This window comes from Manis javanica, chromosome 2 (assembly GCF_040802235.1).
Source record: "Manis javanica isolate MJ-LG chromosome 2, MJ_LKY, whole genome shotgun sequence".
Classification (NCBI taxonomy): Eukaryota; Metazoa; Chordata; class Mammalia; order Pholidota; family Manidae; genus Manis; species Manis javanica.
In genome coordinates this window covers 25,679,761-25,693,576 of record NC_133157.1, presented here as the reverse complement: position 1 = coordinate 25,693,576, position 13,816 = coordinate 25,679,761, and the positions used below count along the sequence as shown (strand labels likewise).

The 13,816-nt window shown below is 34.1% G+C and overlaps 1 protein-coding gene across 9 annotated transcripts in view; it reads left to right on the top strand.

Moving 5' to 3' along the window:
• FKTN (fukutin) overlaps positions 1–13,816 on the top strand; it is a 73,098-nt gene that overhangs the window by 8,096 nt on the left and 51,186 nt on the right. For 8 of the 9 annotated variants that reach the window (XM_073226761.1, XM_073226748.1, XM_073226782.1 and 5 more), the window contains 3 exons: positions 514–720; positions 9,825–9,884; positions 13,401–13,604. In XM_073226761.1, coding sequence (XP_073082862.1) covers positions 616–720; positions 9,825–9,884; positions 13,401–13,604 — 369 coding nt within the window. In that variant the 5' untranslated portion in view covers positions 514–615. Of the gene's footprint in view, positions 1–513; positions 721–9,824; positions 9,885–11,262; positions 11,336–13,400; positions 13,605–13,816 lie in introns of those variants that run through there. The other variant, XM_073226788.1, reaches the window with a different exon arrangement.

Sequence of the window (13,816 nt, the reverse complement as noted above, 5' to 3'; positions counted from 1 at the left end):
ATTTTTTGTCCTAAAGAAAGAACAAAAATTCTATCATGGCTTTCTTTACAGTTGACAAAAACTGGAAACATGGAATGTTTATAAAAATGACCATGTGCTAACTCACAAAAAGCAGCATTTGTCATTCAGATGATGCTTCTTGACTAAAACTTTCTCAGTTTATCTGTGGAAGTGTTTCTTAGTGTGGTTGGAAGCATCAGCATTGCCTGGGAACTTGCCAGGAGCAAGTTCCAAGGGCCCCACATCAGATCTGCTGAATCAGAAACTCTGGGGGAGAAGCCCCCCCAATGTCTGTTGGTCAGTTTTTATTGATACCCCATTTTTGTTTCCTGTTATTTGCAACTGTAAAGAATGCCATGATAAACATTTCTATTCTGTCATGTTTGCTGTCATGTCTTTAGGATAGGAAATGACCAAATCAAGGAATGTTCAGTAGAACCTTAGATAGCTTTGCTTTGTACTTCTGCTGATTATGAGAGGTGAAAAACTAAAAATAATTTTTTGTCTCTTTAGAAATATCGTTTTGTTGATGGAAAACAAGATTATCTTCTTATACAAAAAGATGAAACCAACTGAGTTACTTTCAAAAGACAACCAAGTGAGTGCCACCGACTAATGAGTAGAATCAATAAGAACGTGATTTTGGCACTTCTAACTTTGACAAGTTCTGCATTTCTGCTGTTCCAGTTGTACTACTATAAGCACTATTTATCAGCAAAGGTAATTTTTTTCTCCTTTCTGATCATTAGATTTCCTTTTAGCTGTATATTTTCCTAACATACTTGCCTTTTGCAGTACATAAAATTAATCAGTGTTCCAAACTCTTGCAGAAGTATTTCTGGAATTTTCATCTTTGTGGCATGTGGCAAGCAAATCAGAATTGCAGTAAATTGTTTTTGTAGTAATACACTAAACATCAAAGTTGCCAAGTTTCAGTGATGTTAATCTGTTGACATTTTTGAATACAGATACGTAAAAATTGTTGTTCTTCTAAACAGATCCCCCTTTATTGGAAAGAACTCAGTGACAAATATTTGATAAATAAAATTTTAAAAATTAGATAAAATTTCAATATTAGTTTATCTTAATACAAAGTATATTTTAATTTAGTATCTACCAGGGAAGTATAAGGGTATAACTTACCTTTATTATAAATCTGTAGGCATAAAGATGTAGAGATGATGGTTTTAAAACTAATAACTTTGGAAGATGACACAGAATATACTTCTGTGGTCCAGATAAGAAATTCCAAAACCGAGAAATTACTGCTGAATTGTGAAAAGTTGTCAAACACTCCCACCAGAATCAATTTAATAATGACTACCATTACTGGGGACTATGCTAGATGCTTTCCATGCTTAATTTAACCCTAAAACCACCTGGGAAAAAAATATAATTTTTTGTTTTTATTTTTTATCCTCGTTTGATCATTGGAACTATTCTGCAGAAGTAGTTACTTCCCTCTCCCTTCCACTAAAGGAGAGGATATTTCCCTGCCCTCAACCAGGAGACCTACTTTGGCTGGTGGGATATTATAGACATATGCAGAGATTTCCAGTGGGCTGTTAATGATAAGACTTGCCCTTTGTGCTCCTCTGACCTGCTAGGAGGAAAGTATGCCCTGGGTAGGTGCTGCCCCTCCAGCCTGACTCCTAAATGAGGTATAGGGAGCAGATCAAAGCTAGCTGCCCAGCTGACTCACAGATCTGTGAAGGAGAAAATAAATGCTTATAAGTTTTTAAGATTGGGGTAGTTTTATTTGTGCAGCATTGTTACATGGAGTTGCCAGACCTCATTTTACAGACAAGTAAACCAAAGCTCTAAAAGAGATACTAGATAACTTACCTACCCAAATCACCCTATTTCTAACATGCAGGGCTGACAGTTGTGCCTAGCCCCATTCTTTCCAGGCTATATTATTTTAAAAATAATTGACAAGTGCTGAGGTTATTACCTATCCTTGGTGTTTATCCATTGAATGTCTTTTGTGTGACGTCTTAAACCCTTTCCTGATTATTTTCTTAGGATAAAGTCCTAGTGTGGAGTTTCTAGGTCTAATATGTACATTAACATTTTTTTTTATATGTTGCAGTGTTAACTTTAGTAAGGATAAGTAGAGTGCCTGATTTCCTTTAACCTTTTCAAATATGAATAATAGCAATAGTAGCAATAGTAATGGCATCCATATCAGGGAGAGATTATTTTGGCTAATAGTAGCTTAAATAAATAGGGGGTTGTTTGTCTCTTATTCCTTTAAGCCCAGAGCTTCTAAAATTCTCTTAACATTGTCCTTGTGCTACAATCAAGATTGGAAGAAGAAATAGTGCATTCTAGCAGGCTTCTACTTTTGTGACATTAGCCAACAGACTCCCAGCCATAACAGAATCTGGGAAAGAAAGGTTTTTACGATTAGTGTTTTTCTTTAGCTTTTTTAGCCTCTATAATAGAGAACTGCAGAAGGGATTTGGGACTGGGTATTGGGTCAACTTACCCACTGTGTGTGTTATAGCAGTCAACCTTTTTTGGTGTGCTTATAGGCTTTGCATACTTTTAATACTTATAACAACAAATTTAGTAGATCCTGCTGTTCCCTTTTCCCAAAGGAAAAACTGAGATTTGGAGAGATTTATTGACTTTCCAAGGTCACACAATTATTAAATGGGGGAGATAGAATTTAAACCTGGGGAGTCTACCCCAGAACTTTTGTTTTTTATATTTTTAGTGTTCTGATGTTCAAAAGCTGAAAGATTAAACTCCATTAGAGGTAATTTCTTTGATTATTAATGGGGTTAAATATGTTTCCATTTGTTCATTGGTTCTTTTTTATTTCTTTTTATTCATATTCACATATTTTCCTAGTGATGTCTTTTTCTGTAGCTGTATAGTTTTAAAGATATTAAATCTTTATCATCTGTATTTCAAATATTTCTTCCAGTTTATTAATTTGCTTTTTAACTTTATTTTCATGAAGTTCTCCCTTAATTCATTAGTATTTAATTTCTAGGTAAAAGATGTCAAAATCTTTTTTCCTTAGGGTATCTGTTTTTTATGTCATAAGTAGCTCAAGATTGTAGAAATATTCACCTATGTTTTCATCAAATATTACTTTATGTTTAAATTTTTTTGACTAAATAGAATTTATTTTAGTATTAGGTATGAGATTTTTCCCAAATGGTTGATCAGTTGTCCCATTTTCACTTACTGAATTCCCCCATTAATTAAAAAATCCCTTCTTAATTATATGTTAAATTCCTGTGAATACCTACTGTCTTGACCCTTTCACCTGGATGCAATGTAACTTAGTTAAGAGCACAAACTCCAGCCTAGGATTAAACTTCATCTGTCCTGTATATTAGCTGTGGGGTCTTGAGTAAATTACTTAACTTGTAAAGGCCTCTCTTTCCTCATCTACAAAATGGGAACAATGACAGTATCACCTAGTAGACTTGTGAAACTTAAATGAGGTAATACAGCTAAAGCATTTGGACAGTGCTTGTCATATAGAAAGAGATAAGTAAATATGAACTATTGTTATTGTCATCTTCAGTATCATAATTAAAAATAGTATCTACTTGATGAACAGTGACTGTAATGGGGGATATGGTGGGGACTTGATAGTGGGGGGAGACTAGTAACCATAACGTTGCTAATGTAATTGTAGATTAATGATACCAAAAAATAAATAAATAGTGTTTGCTTATTGAGTCCATGGCATGCAAACTGACTTAGTAATAAGTGCCTCATCATGAAACCAAATAGAATATTTTGAATAGAATAAAGCACAAAATTAAACTTAACCTTTTTATACTATTAAACTTGTAAAGTTTACATTATCTGTACTAGAGTTCTTATTTTTTATGTTTAGTATTAATAATAGGTAGAAATTATAACATCTAAGTTCTGAAATACCAAAGGTTATTTTTATTTTATTGAAAAATATTGAAATTATATTAAACTATTCCTAGCCAAGTAATTAGGCATTTTATAAAATGGAATTTAAAAATATATTAATTCAAAAGCTTTTAATTAAAAGACACTATTTATCGGGCATTTTGGCAAGATGATAGAAACAATGAGAAATGATTTTTTTCCCTCCATATATTTATAATTTAGGGGACAGATGCTAATGGAACTATTGATACCTCTTTTATGTTGTTACTATAAAGACAAAATACTATCTGTAAGGAATACAAGTAGTTTCTCTGTGTCAACAGGGAAAAAAATCCTTTTTTAAAAATAGTAGGAGCAGTTAGACTAATAGTTGCTGAGCTACCAACTTGAAAATTTTTTTCAGTTTTGTTGAACAAAATGTTTAAACTTTTTGGCTTTTCATTAAATTTAAAGATCTCACTTATGTATAGTGTTTTTGAACTCAGACTTCAGGGAAATAGAGCTGCATCTTCAGTTTTCTAATATAATTCCCCCTGACAAAGAAAGAGAACCTAGAATTTTGTAAACTTTGTTACTGATTGCATAGGAATTGCATTCTCATTTGTTCAGTGAACAATTTTTGTGGGATATTCTTAGACAAATAAGAAAATTCACAAATAAAAGTGATTTATAGTATAATTAAATTTGATTTGTTAGCAGGATAGTACAAAATAATAGCCTTGATCAGTACTAAATTATAGATCAGCGTCATCAACATAAAAACCATGATTCTAGGTCATCCTTGAACTGCAAGGTGATTTAGAAAACTACAGGGTGATTGATATTATGTGCTAGAACTAGGGCAAAGATAAAAAAAATGGTATTATCTTTGATCTCAGCCCACATCTAGTAGCAGTAAATGCCTGCAGTAGTAAATATTCAGAAGGACTACAAAGCTTTTCAGGCTCTTCAGGAGAATAGCATTCCAATATCTATCACTGGTTATGGAAGAAGGGATATTGCTATTGTGGAGTTATAGGGAAGACTGGGAGAAGCAAGTTTGAGGAATGGTGAAGATCAGGAGTTTTTTGGTACTTGTTGACTTTGAGATGTCTATTTGACATCCAAGTAAAGGAGATGAATAGGTAGTTGGATATATATGCCTGGATTTTAAAGGACTGGTGTGGTTGGGAATGTAAATTGGGACTTGCAAGCATATAGATTGTATTTAAAATCACAAGAGTAGATGAGTTAAATGATTTCACTCATTTGTGGAGTATAACAACAAAGCAAAACTGAAGGAACAAAATAGCAGCAGACTCACAGACTTCAAGAAGGGACTAGTGGTTACCAAAGGGGAGGGTGGGGAGGGAGGGAGAAGGCAATTAAGGGTATTATAATTAGCACACCCAATATAGGTAGGTCACGGGGAAGGCAGTATAGCATGGAGAGGACAAGTAGTGAATCTAGCATCTAACTGCGCTGATGGACAGTGACTACAATGGGGTATGTGCAGGGGGGGACTGGATAATACGGGTGAATGTTGAAATCACAGTGTTGCTCATGTGAAATACATAAGATTGTATTGTATATCAATGATACAGACCAATATCCCTGATGAACAGAGATGCAAAAATACTCAACAAAATATTAGCAAACCAAATTAAAAAAATACATCAAGAGGATCATACACCATGACCAAGTGGGATTCATCTCAGGGATGCAAGGATGGTACAACATTCGAAAATCCATCAACATCATCTACCACATCAACAAAAAGAAGCACAAACACCACATGATCATCTCCATAGATGCGGAAAAGGATTCGACAAAATTGAACATCCATTCATGATAAAAACTCTCAACAAAATGGGTATAGAGGGCAATTACCTTAACATAATAATGGCTATATATGACAAACCCACAGCCAGCATCATCCTGAACAGCAAGAAGCTGAAAGCTTTTCCTCTAAGATCGGGAACAAGACAGGGATGCCCACTCTCCCCACTGTTATTCAACATAGTACTGAAGGTCCTAGCCATGGCAATCAGACAAAACAAAGAAATACAAGGCATCCAGATTGATAAAGAAGTCAAACTGTCACTATTTGCAGATGACATGATATTGTACATAAAAAACCCTAAGGACTCAACTCCAAAACTACTACAACTAATATCTGAATTCAGCAAAATTGCAGGATACAAAATTAATATACAGAAATCTGTTGCCTTCCTATACACTAATGATGAACTAGCAGAGAGAGAAATCAGGAAAACAATTCCATTCATAATTGCCTCAAAAAGAATAAAATACCTAGGAATAAACCTAACCAAGGAAGTGAAAGACCTATACCCTGAAAACTACAAGACACTCTTAAGAGAAATTAAAGAGGACACTAACAAATGGAAACTCATCCCATGCTCTTGGCTAGGAAGAATTAATATTGCCAAAATGGCCATCCTGCCTAAAGCAATCTGCAGATTCAATGCAATCCCTATCAAAATACCAACAGCATTCTTCAATGAACTGAAACAAATAGTTTTAAAACTCATATGGAACCACAAAAGACCCCTAATAGCCAAAGCAATCCTGAGAAGGAAGAATAAAGCAGGGGGGAATCTCACTTCCCAACTTCAAGCTCTACTACAAAGCCACAGTAATCAAAACAATTTGGTACTGGCACAAGAACAGACCCATAGACCAGTGAAACAGAATAGAGTTTCCAGATATTAACCCAAACATATATAGTCAATTAATATATGATAAAGGAGCCAAGAACATACAATGGGGATATGACAGCCTCTTTAACAGCTGGTGTTGGTAAAACTGGACAGCTACATATAAGAGAATGAAACTGGACCATTGTCTAACCCCATACACAAAAGTAAATTTGAAATGGATCAAAGACCTGAATGTAAGTCATGAAACCGTAAAACTCTTAGAAAAAACATAGGCAAAACTCTCTTGGACATAAACATGAGCAACTTCATGAACATATCTTCCCAGGCAAGGGAAACAAAAGCAAAAATGAACAAGTGGGACTATATCAAGCTGAAAAGCTTCTGTACAGCAAAGGACACCACCAATAGAACAAAATGGCATCCTGCCGTATGGGAGAATATATTCATAAATGACAGATCCAATAAAGGGTTTGCATCCAAAATATATAAAGAGCTCACACACCTCAACAAACAAAATGCAAATAATCAAATTAAAAAATGGACACAGGAGCTGAATAGATGATTCTTCTCCAAAGAAGAAATTCAGATGGCTAACAGACACATGAAAAGATGCTCCACATCACTAATCATCAGAGAAATGCAAATTAAAACCACAATGAGATATCACCTCATACCTGTAAGGATCACCACCATCCAAAAGATAAACAACAGCAAATGTTGGTGAGGTTGTGGAGAAAGGGGAACCCTCCTACACTGCTGGTGAAAATGTAGATTAATTCAATCATTGTGGAAAGCAGTATGGAGGTTCCTCAAAAAACTAAAAATAGAAATACCATTTGACTCAGAAATTCCACTCCTAGGAATTTACCCTAAGAATGCTGGAGCCCAGTATGAAAAAGACACATGCACCCCTATGTTTATTGCAGCACTATTTACAATAGCCAAGAAATGGAAGCAACCTAAGTGTCCATCAGTAGATGAATGGATAAGAAGAAGTGGTACATATACACAATGGAATATTATTCAGCCATAAGAAGAAAAAAGCTTTTACCATTTGCAACAACATGGATGGAGCTAGAGGGTATTATGCTCAGTGAAATAAGCCAGGCGGAGAAAGACAAGTATGAAATTATTTCACTCACCTGTGGAGTATAAGAACAAAGCAAAAACTGAAGGAACAAAACAGCAGCAGACTCACAGAACCCAAGAATGGACTAACAGTTACCAAAGGTGGTGGTGGTGGAGGTGGGTGGGAAGGGAGGGATAAGGGGAAAAAAGGGGCATTATGATTAGCACACATAATGTAACAGGGGGTGGTGGGATGGGGAGGGCAGTATAACACAGAGAAGACAAGTACTAGCATCTTACTACGCTGATGGACAGTGACTGTAATGGGGTATGTGGGGGGACTTGGTGATGGGGGGAGTCTAGTAAAAATTGTAGATTAATGATATCACAAAAAAAGGATTGTATATCAATGATACCTTAATTTTGAAAAAAGTATGTGGGGGGTGAGAACACCCAACCAAAAAAAAAAGTAGGTGAGTTACCAAGGAAATGAACATAGAGTACAAAGAGAGGGAGAAAAATCTCATGGTCTGAGAGTTTGGGACCCTCCCACGTGTCAGGGAAGTGGGAAGATCTAGTAAATGAGACTAAGAAGGAGTGGCCAGAGAGAAATAACAGGAAAACCTGAAGTGTGGGGATCCTGATAGCCAAGTGAGTGAAGTGTCCAGTGAAACTGGAGGGATCCAGAATTCTTGAAAGGTTAACTAAGACAAGGACTAATAGATGACCATTGGATGTAGCAACGTGGAGGTCATTGGTTATCTTGACGAATACTTGACAAAGTGAATTTTGTCAAGCTCAAGTAAGTTGAGGAGAGGAGAGGAATTGGAGGCAATGAGGACAGACAATCCGTTAGGAGTTTTGCTTTAAAGTGGAACAGAAAATTGATAGTTGGGAAAAGAGGAATCAAGAACATTTTTTTGTCTTGTTTTATTTATTTGTTTTAAGATAGGAGAAATAATATCATGTTTTTATATGCAGATGGGAATGATTTGGCAGAGGAGACAAACAGCTCAGAAATTCAGTCTTATTTATTAATGTAGGGCTAGAGTGAGCAACAAGTGCAAACAAGAGCAAACTTCCCGTCTCTTTTCGCAGATAAAGATTACAAAGCTACATCTTTGTTGTGTTTTTCAAATATCCCTTGGTATTAAAATGTTACTGTCTAAGTTACACAGTTTGTGAGGAGAGACCAATTCTGGCTCTATTTTAATTAATTACACAATTTATCTCTCCTGCTTATTTTCCCTCCTTCCCTCCAATTAACAAACCATTATTAAGTATTTATTAATTACAAAGCACTAGGCTAGACCCTGCTGATACAGAGTAGACTTGGTCTGCAGTGATACAGTGGACTTGGTCCCTGCCCTTAAGTTTGCAATTTAGTGGGGAGATGACTTTCCTAATTTAGGAACTTGGAACGTTTCATTTTTAGGGTGAAGCTATTCTTCAGCATCCTCCCATCTGTATCTTTTAGGTGAAGAACACATTCAAGACATAAACTTCTTTGGTTCTCCTTGTTTCTAGACCATCAGATATTCCTTCTCCTGTTTTTCCCAAAGTAGTTTGGGGCTTATCAGATGAAAACTGATCATGCTTCCTTCTGATTCTCTAGACCTGGATATTTTAAAAAATAGTATTTAAAAACTAACTCAGCATTTGAAGTTATAATGTTTATTAGGACAAGTGTGGGCACTGGAGCTCTCTGTAAATCAGAGGTAATGTCTACTTTGCAGGATTGTTATGGGAAATAGATGAGAAATAATTCACGTATCAGTGTGTCAAACACAGTACACTTAGGAGCTGCTCAATAAATATACCTTATCACTTTATCATGGTCTACAAACACCCAGTATGTGGAGAGAAATTGAAGTTAAGGATATGGAGCTAAATGGATAAACTCTAATTCCAAAGAGGTAACAGAGTTTACTATTCATTGATAGAAATCAATTAGTTCAGAGATGTTAGTCACACATACCTTTTAATAAGTTAATTAACTTACAGCAGTCTCTGTTTTCCCTCTTGGGTAGTTGTATTGTGTAATTGTAGAATTCTTAGCTCATAACTGTATGAAAATAGGTATTTGGATAATACTTTCTAATGATTATGAGCCAATTATGTAGTTTGAATCTGATACCTATTCAAAATATATTCTTGCAAGTTGGACTTTGAATTTACTAAAATGTTGTTTTGTTATCTTCCTAGAATGGAGCTAGTTTATCAAAAGCCAAAGGAAGCCGAATTGGATTTGATAGCACACAGTGGGTATGTACCATAAGAAATTCTTCATTTACAATGTTCATTTGGTTCGTTCATTTATATACTCATGTATACTTAACATAAATATTTGTTGAATGATGACAATAACAATAGCTACCTTGGTGGGGAGTGGGAGTAGGTGGTGGAGGGAAAGGGGCAGGTCCTTATGCTAAGTGCTTTATATCAGTATCTCATTTAGTTTTTATAGCAACTTAAAGAATTCAATACATATTGTTATCCTCAATTCACTTAGACAGATTAAGGCTAGTTGACTAATAAGTGTCTGAGTTCAGATTCTGTTTGCCTCCACAATCCTTATTCACTGAGGTATGGTACTTTGCCAAATGAATAAATAGGTGAATCAGGAGAAAACAATGATGAGGGATAAAAGTCTATTCAACATGTTTCCTTTTCAAGATAAGGAAAACTGCAATATATACAATATATCCCTGTTTTGGTTTACAAACTGTAGAGCCTGTACATTTATGAAATATATTTTCTTAACTTTTGTCTAACCGGATTTAGAATGAAATACAATGCTAGGTTACTAATAAAAAAATTACATTTAACCTGTTAGTATACATTTTGGATATGACCAGATATTTCTTGTGTATATATTTCAATCTTTGGCAAAGACACAAAAGGCTTTAGATTAGAAGTAGGTTTTCAAATCACCAAGCAGCAATAAAGTAGTGATAATTTTAGGTCATTGCTGATACCACTTGGATTTGAATGACTATTTAAAAGGTAAAGTCTGGTATTTCCGGCATCAGACTCCTCAACTATCAAGTCTGGAAGTTTCCATGTGAACTTTTAATTCATTAAAAATACCAGATATTTTGCTCTGTGAATTTAGATAGTCTGAGGGGGAAGGGAAGCCCTGTCTTTTTCACTCAGAGAATGACCACTGTGGTGGGAGAAAATAACTAATTTTTTTAAAAGGGGTTTACTTCTAAGATAAATGAGCAAAAAATTATAGAGTTGCTTACTACATTCAGTGATCTGTTTTTTTGTGATGGTATTAAAAATCATTCTTTATAATAGTTACAGAATCAAGGGGGAAGGAAAAATACTTAAAATACTTCTGTTCTAATATTTGAGAAGGCATGAAAGGTGAAATCTGAACAATAAGTGTGATACTGAGCCCTGAAAAAATTCTAGAATGAGTTACTAAACAGATGACAGCACTTAGAAAAGAAAATGATGATTGCCAGGAACTAGCCTTTAACTAAGAACAAGTCCTACCAAGCCCTTTTAAGTGAAGAGGCTATTATAGTCTTAGCATATCCTGTTTTCAACAAGACATTTTCTTTCTTATAAACAAAATGAATTACTGGAAGCCAGATGGTAATAGTCGTGTTGACTTAGAATTAATTTGATTTAGAGTCAATTGGACATCTGTTTCCAAGGAGCATTGATGATTACATTGGTACCAACCTGGAAGGCATATTTAGAAGGTGAGTTATAGAATCTCTCTTTGATCCTGCCCTAATTTGTATTTATATTAATAATCATAGTGAAGCCATAAATGCGTTCATCCTGTTTGTATTTAACACCAATCTGAAAGAGATTCATTCAGCAAACATTTATTAAGCGCCTTATATGTACTAGTTGTCTGTCAGCTCATCTTCCAAAATCATCTTTCTCTTTTATTCTCCTGGCGTAAAAGCCTAAAAAGCAATGACCATAAAATAATAAAATTTGATAAATTAGGCTATCAAAATTTTAAATGTCTACTCATCGAAAGACAGTATTTAAAGAATAAATAGATTTGTCACAGACTAGAAAATATTAACAAACATGTATCTGACCAAAGACTGGTATCAAGGATAAATTAAGAACTCTTACCACTCAGTAGTAGATGTTTTTCATACTCTATAAAATTGAGAAGGGGCTATTCCTGGTTTGCTGAGAGGTTTTAATCATGAATAGGTATTGCATTTTATCAAATACTTTTTCTGACTTGAAGCTATCAGAGTTTTTTCTATTTATTCTGTTGCTATGGTGAATTTTGTTGATTAATTTTCAAATGCTAAACTAACCTTTCATTCCTGAGATAAAGCATACTTGGTGATGATATTTACTTTTATTTTTAATCTTTTTCTTTTAACTATTGGAATTGGTTTTCTAGTGTATTGCTAAGTGTTGTTGCATCTGTGTTCGTGAAGGATGGTGGTCTGTAATCTTTTATAATGTCTTTGTCAGGTTTAACTATTAGTATTACACTGGTCTGTTAAAATGAGTTAGGAAGGATTCCCTCCTGCTCAGTTTCCTGAAAGAGTTTTTGTAAAATTGGTATTATTTCTTCCTTAAATCTTTGCTAGATTGACCAGTGAACCAAGAAAAAACTGGGTCTGGAGTTTTTTCTTGTTTGATGGCAGGTTTTTTATGTATATATAAAATTCCATTTTGTTATTAGGTATAGGGCCATTCAGATTTCCTGTTTCATCTTGTAGTAGTTTTGTTAATTGCATTTTTAAAGAAATTTATTTGTTTCACCTAAGTTATTGAATTTTTTTGGCATAAAATTGTTTATTCTACCTTTTTATTTAGCTGTCTCTCCCACTAAAAAGTAATAAACTCCTAGAGTAGAGATTATTGTATTCAGAAATTATTGCATAATACTTTATACTAAAAGCAAAGGATAAGAGATTGATTCCTAGCTTTATGTCATTTTTTGCTATCTTTATAATTCTTGATACCCTCATCTATTTATTCTCTTGTACATGTTTTTGTAAGATCCTTCAGATTTTGTGAATTAGGATTTATCCTTACTTCCATGAACATACATCACTTTGCAATCGTTACAGTTTTCATTAAAGTAGACTTTTAAGCAATAATGTATACCAGTTATTTTATTTATTTTAGCTGTGCTTAGGTATTATTAAATTTTGCCTAGTAAAATTGTATTTTAAAATATTATAACTTTATTTAGAATATCAAATAATATATGGGGATGGTCAAGCAGCTGATACACTTAGTGTGAGTCTTTGCTTAGAGAGATTATTAAGCAGTATTATGGATATGAAGAAAAATGACACACACAACTGAATTTCGGTTTTGAAAAGGTTGTCATGACTGGTTTTTAAAAACTAACAGATCTGGTAATTCCTCTCCCATGTTTGCTTGAAAAGATTAAGCTTATACCAAGGGAGTAATTTGAAATTCAAGTTTTCATCTCAAAGGTCACTTCCTCTATGAAGACTTTGTTGACCTTTTGATATACAGTTAATTAGTAGCTTACTGTTCTCTACTTTATAATATGTTGCATATATTTTTACTATAGCATATTTTATATTCTATGGTAAATATTTGTTCATCTGCCTCAGCAGATTGTACTTCTTGAGAGTAGAGAACCATTTTTTATTTATTTGTTTCTTGTCTATTTTTTTAGCACAGTAACAAGCATGGTATCTGTTGAGCAAACAATCTATTCTTATAAAATTAATGAATAAAAACATAACAAGATAGATTGTTCAATTTGTTTGGAAGAATTAAGGAGATTCTTTTCCTTTCAAACAGCATGCAGTTAAAAAGTTTATTATGCTGACATCCAGCCAAAATGTACCAGTGTTCCTTATTGATCCTTTGATTCTGGAATTGATTAATAAAGACTTTGAACAAATCAAAAATACTTCTCATGGCTCCACTGCAGAATGCAAGTTTCTCTGTGTTCCCAGAGACTTTACTGTATTTGCATTACAGTATCACCTGTGGAAGAATGAGGTAAGATGGTTTGCTTTCAGGTAATGGAATGTGTGTTTTGCAAAAAAAAAGTATGGGTAAACCACCTTAAAATGTAGAACATTTAAAAAAATTCTTAAAGCTTTTTATAAATTGCATCAGGAGTATTTTCAGCCATCAGTAATGACACAGTTAATAATGGCTTAAGCAAATAGGGGATTTGTTTTTCTTATATAACAAGAGGTTAAAAGATT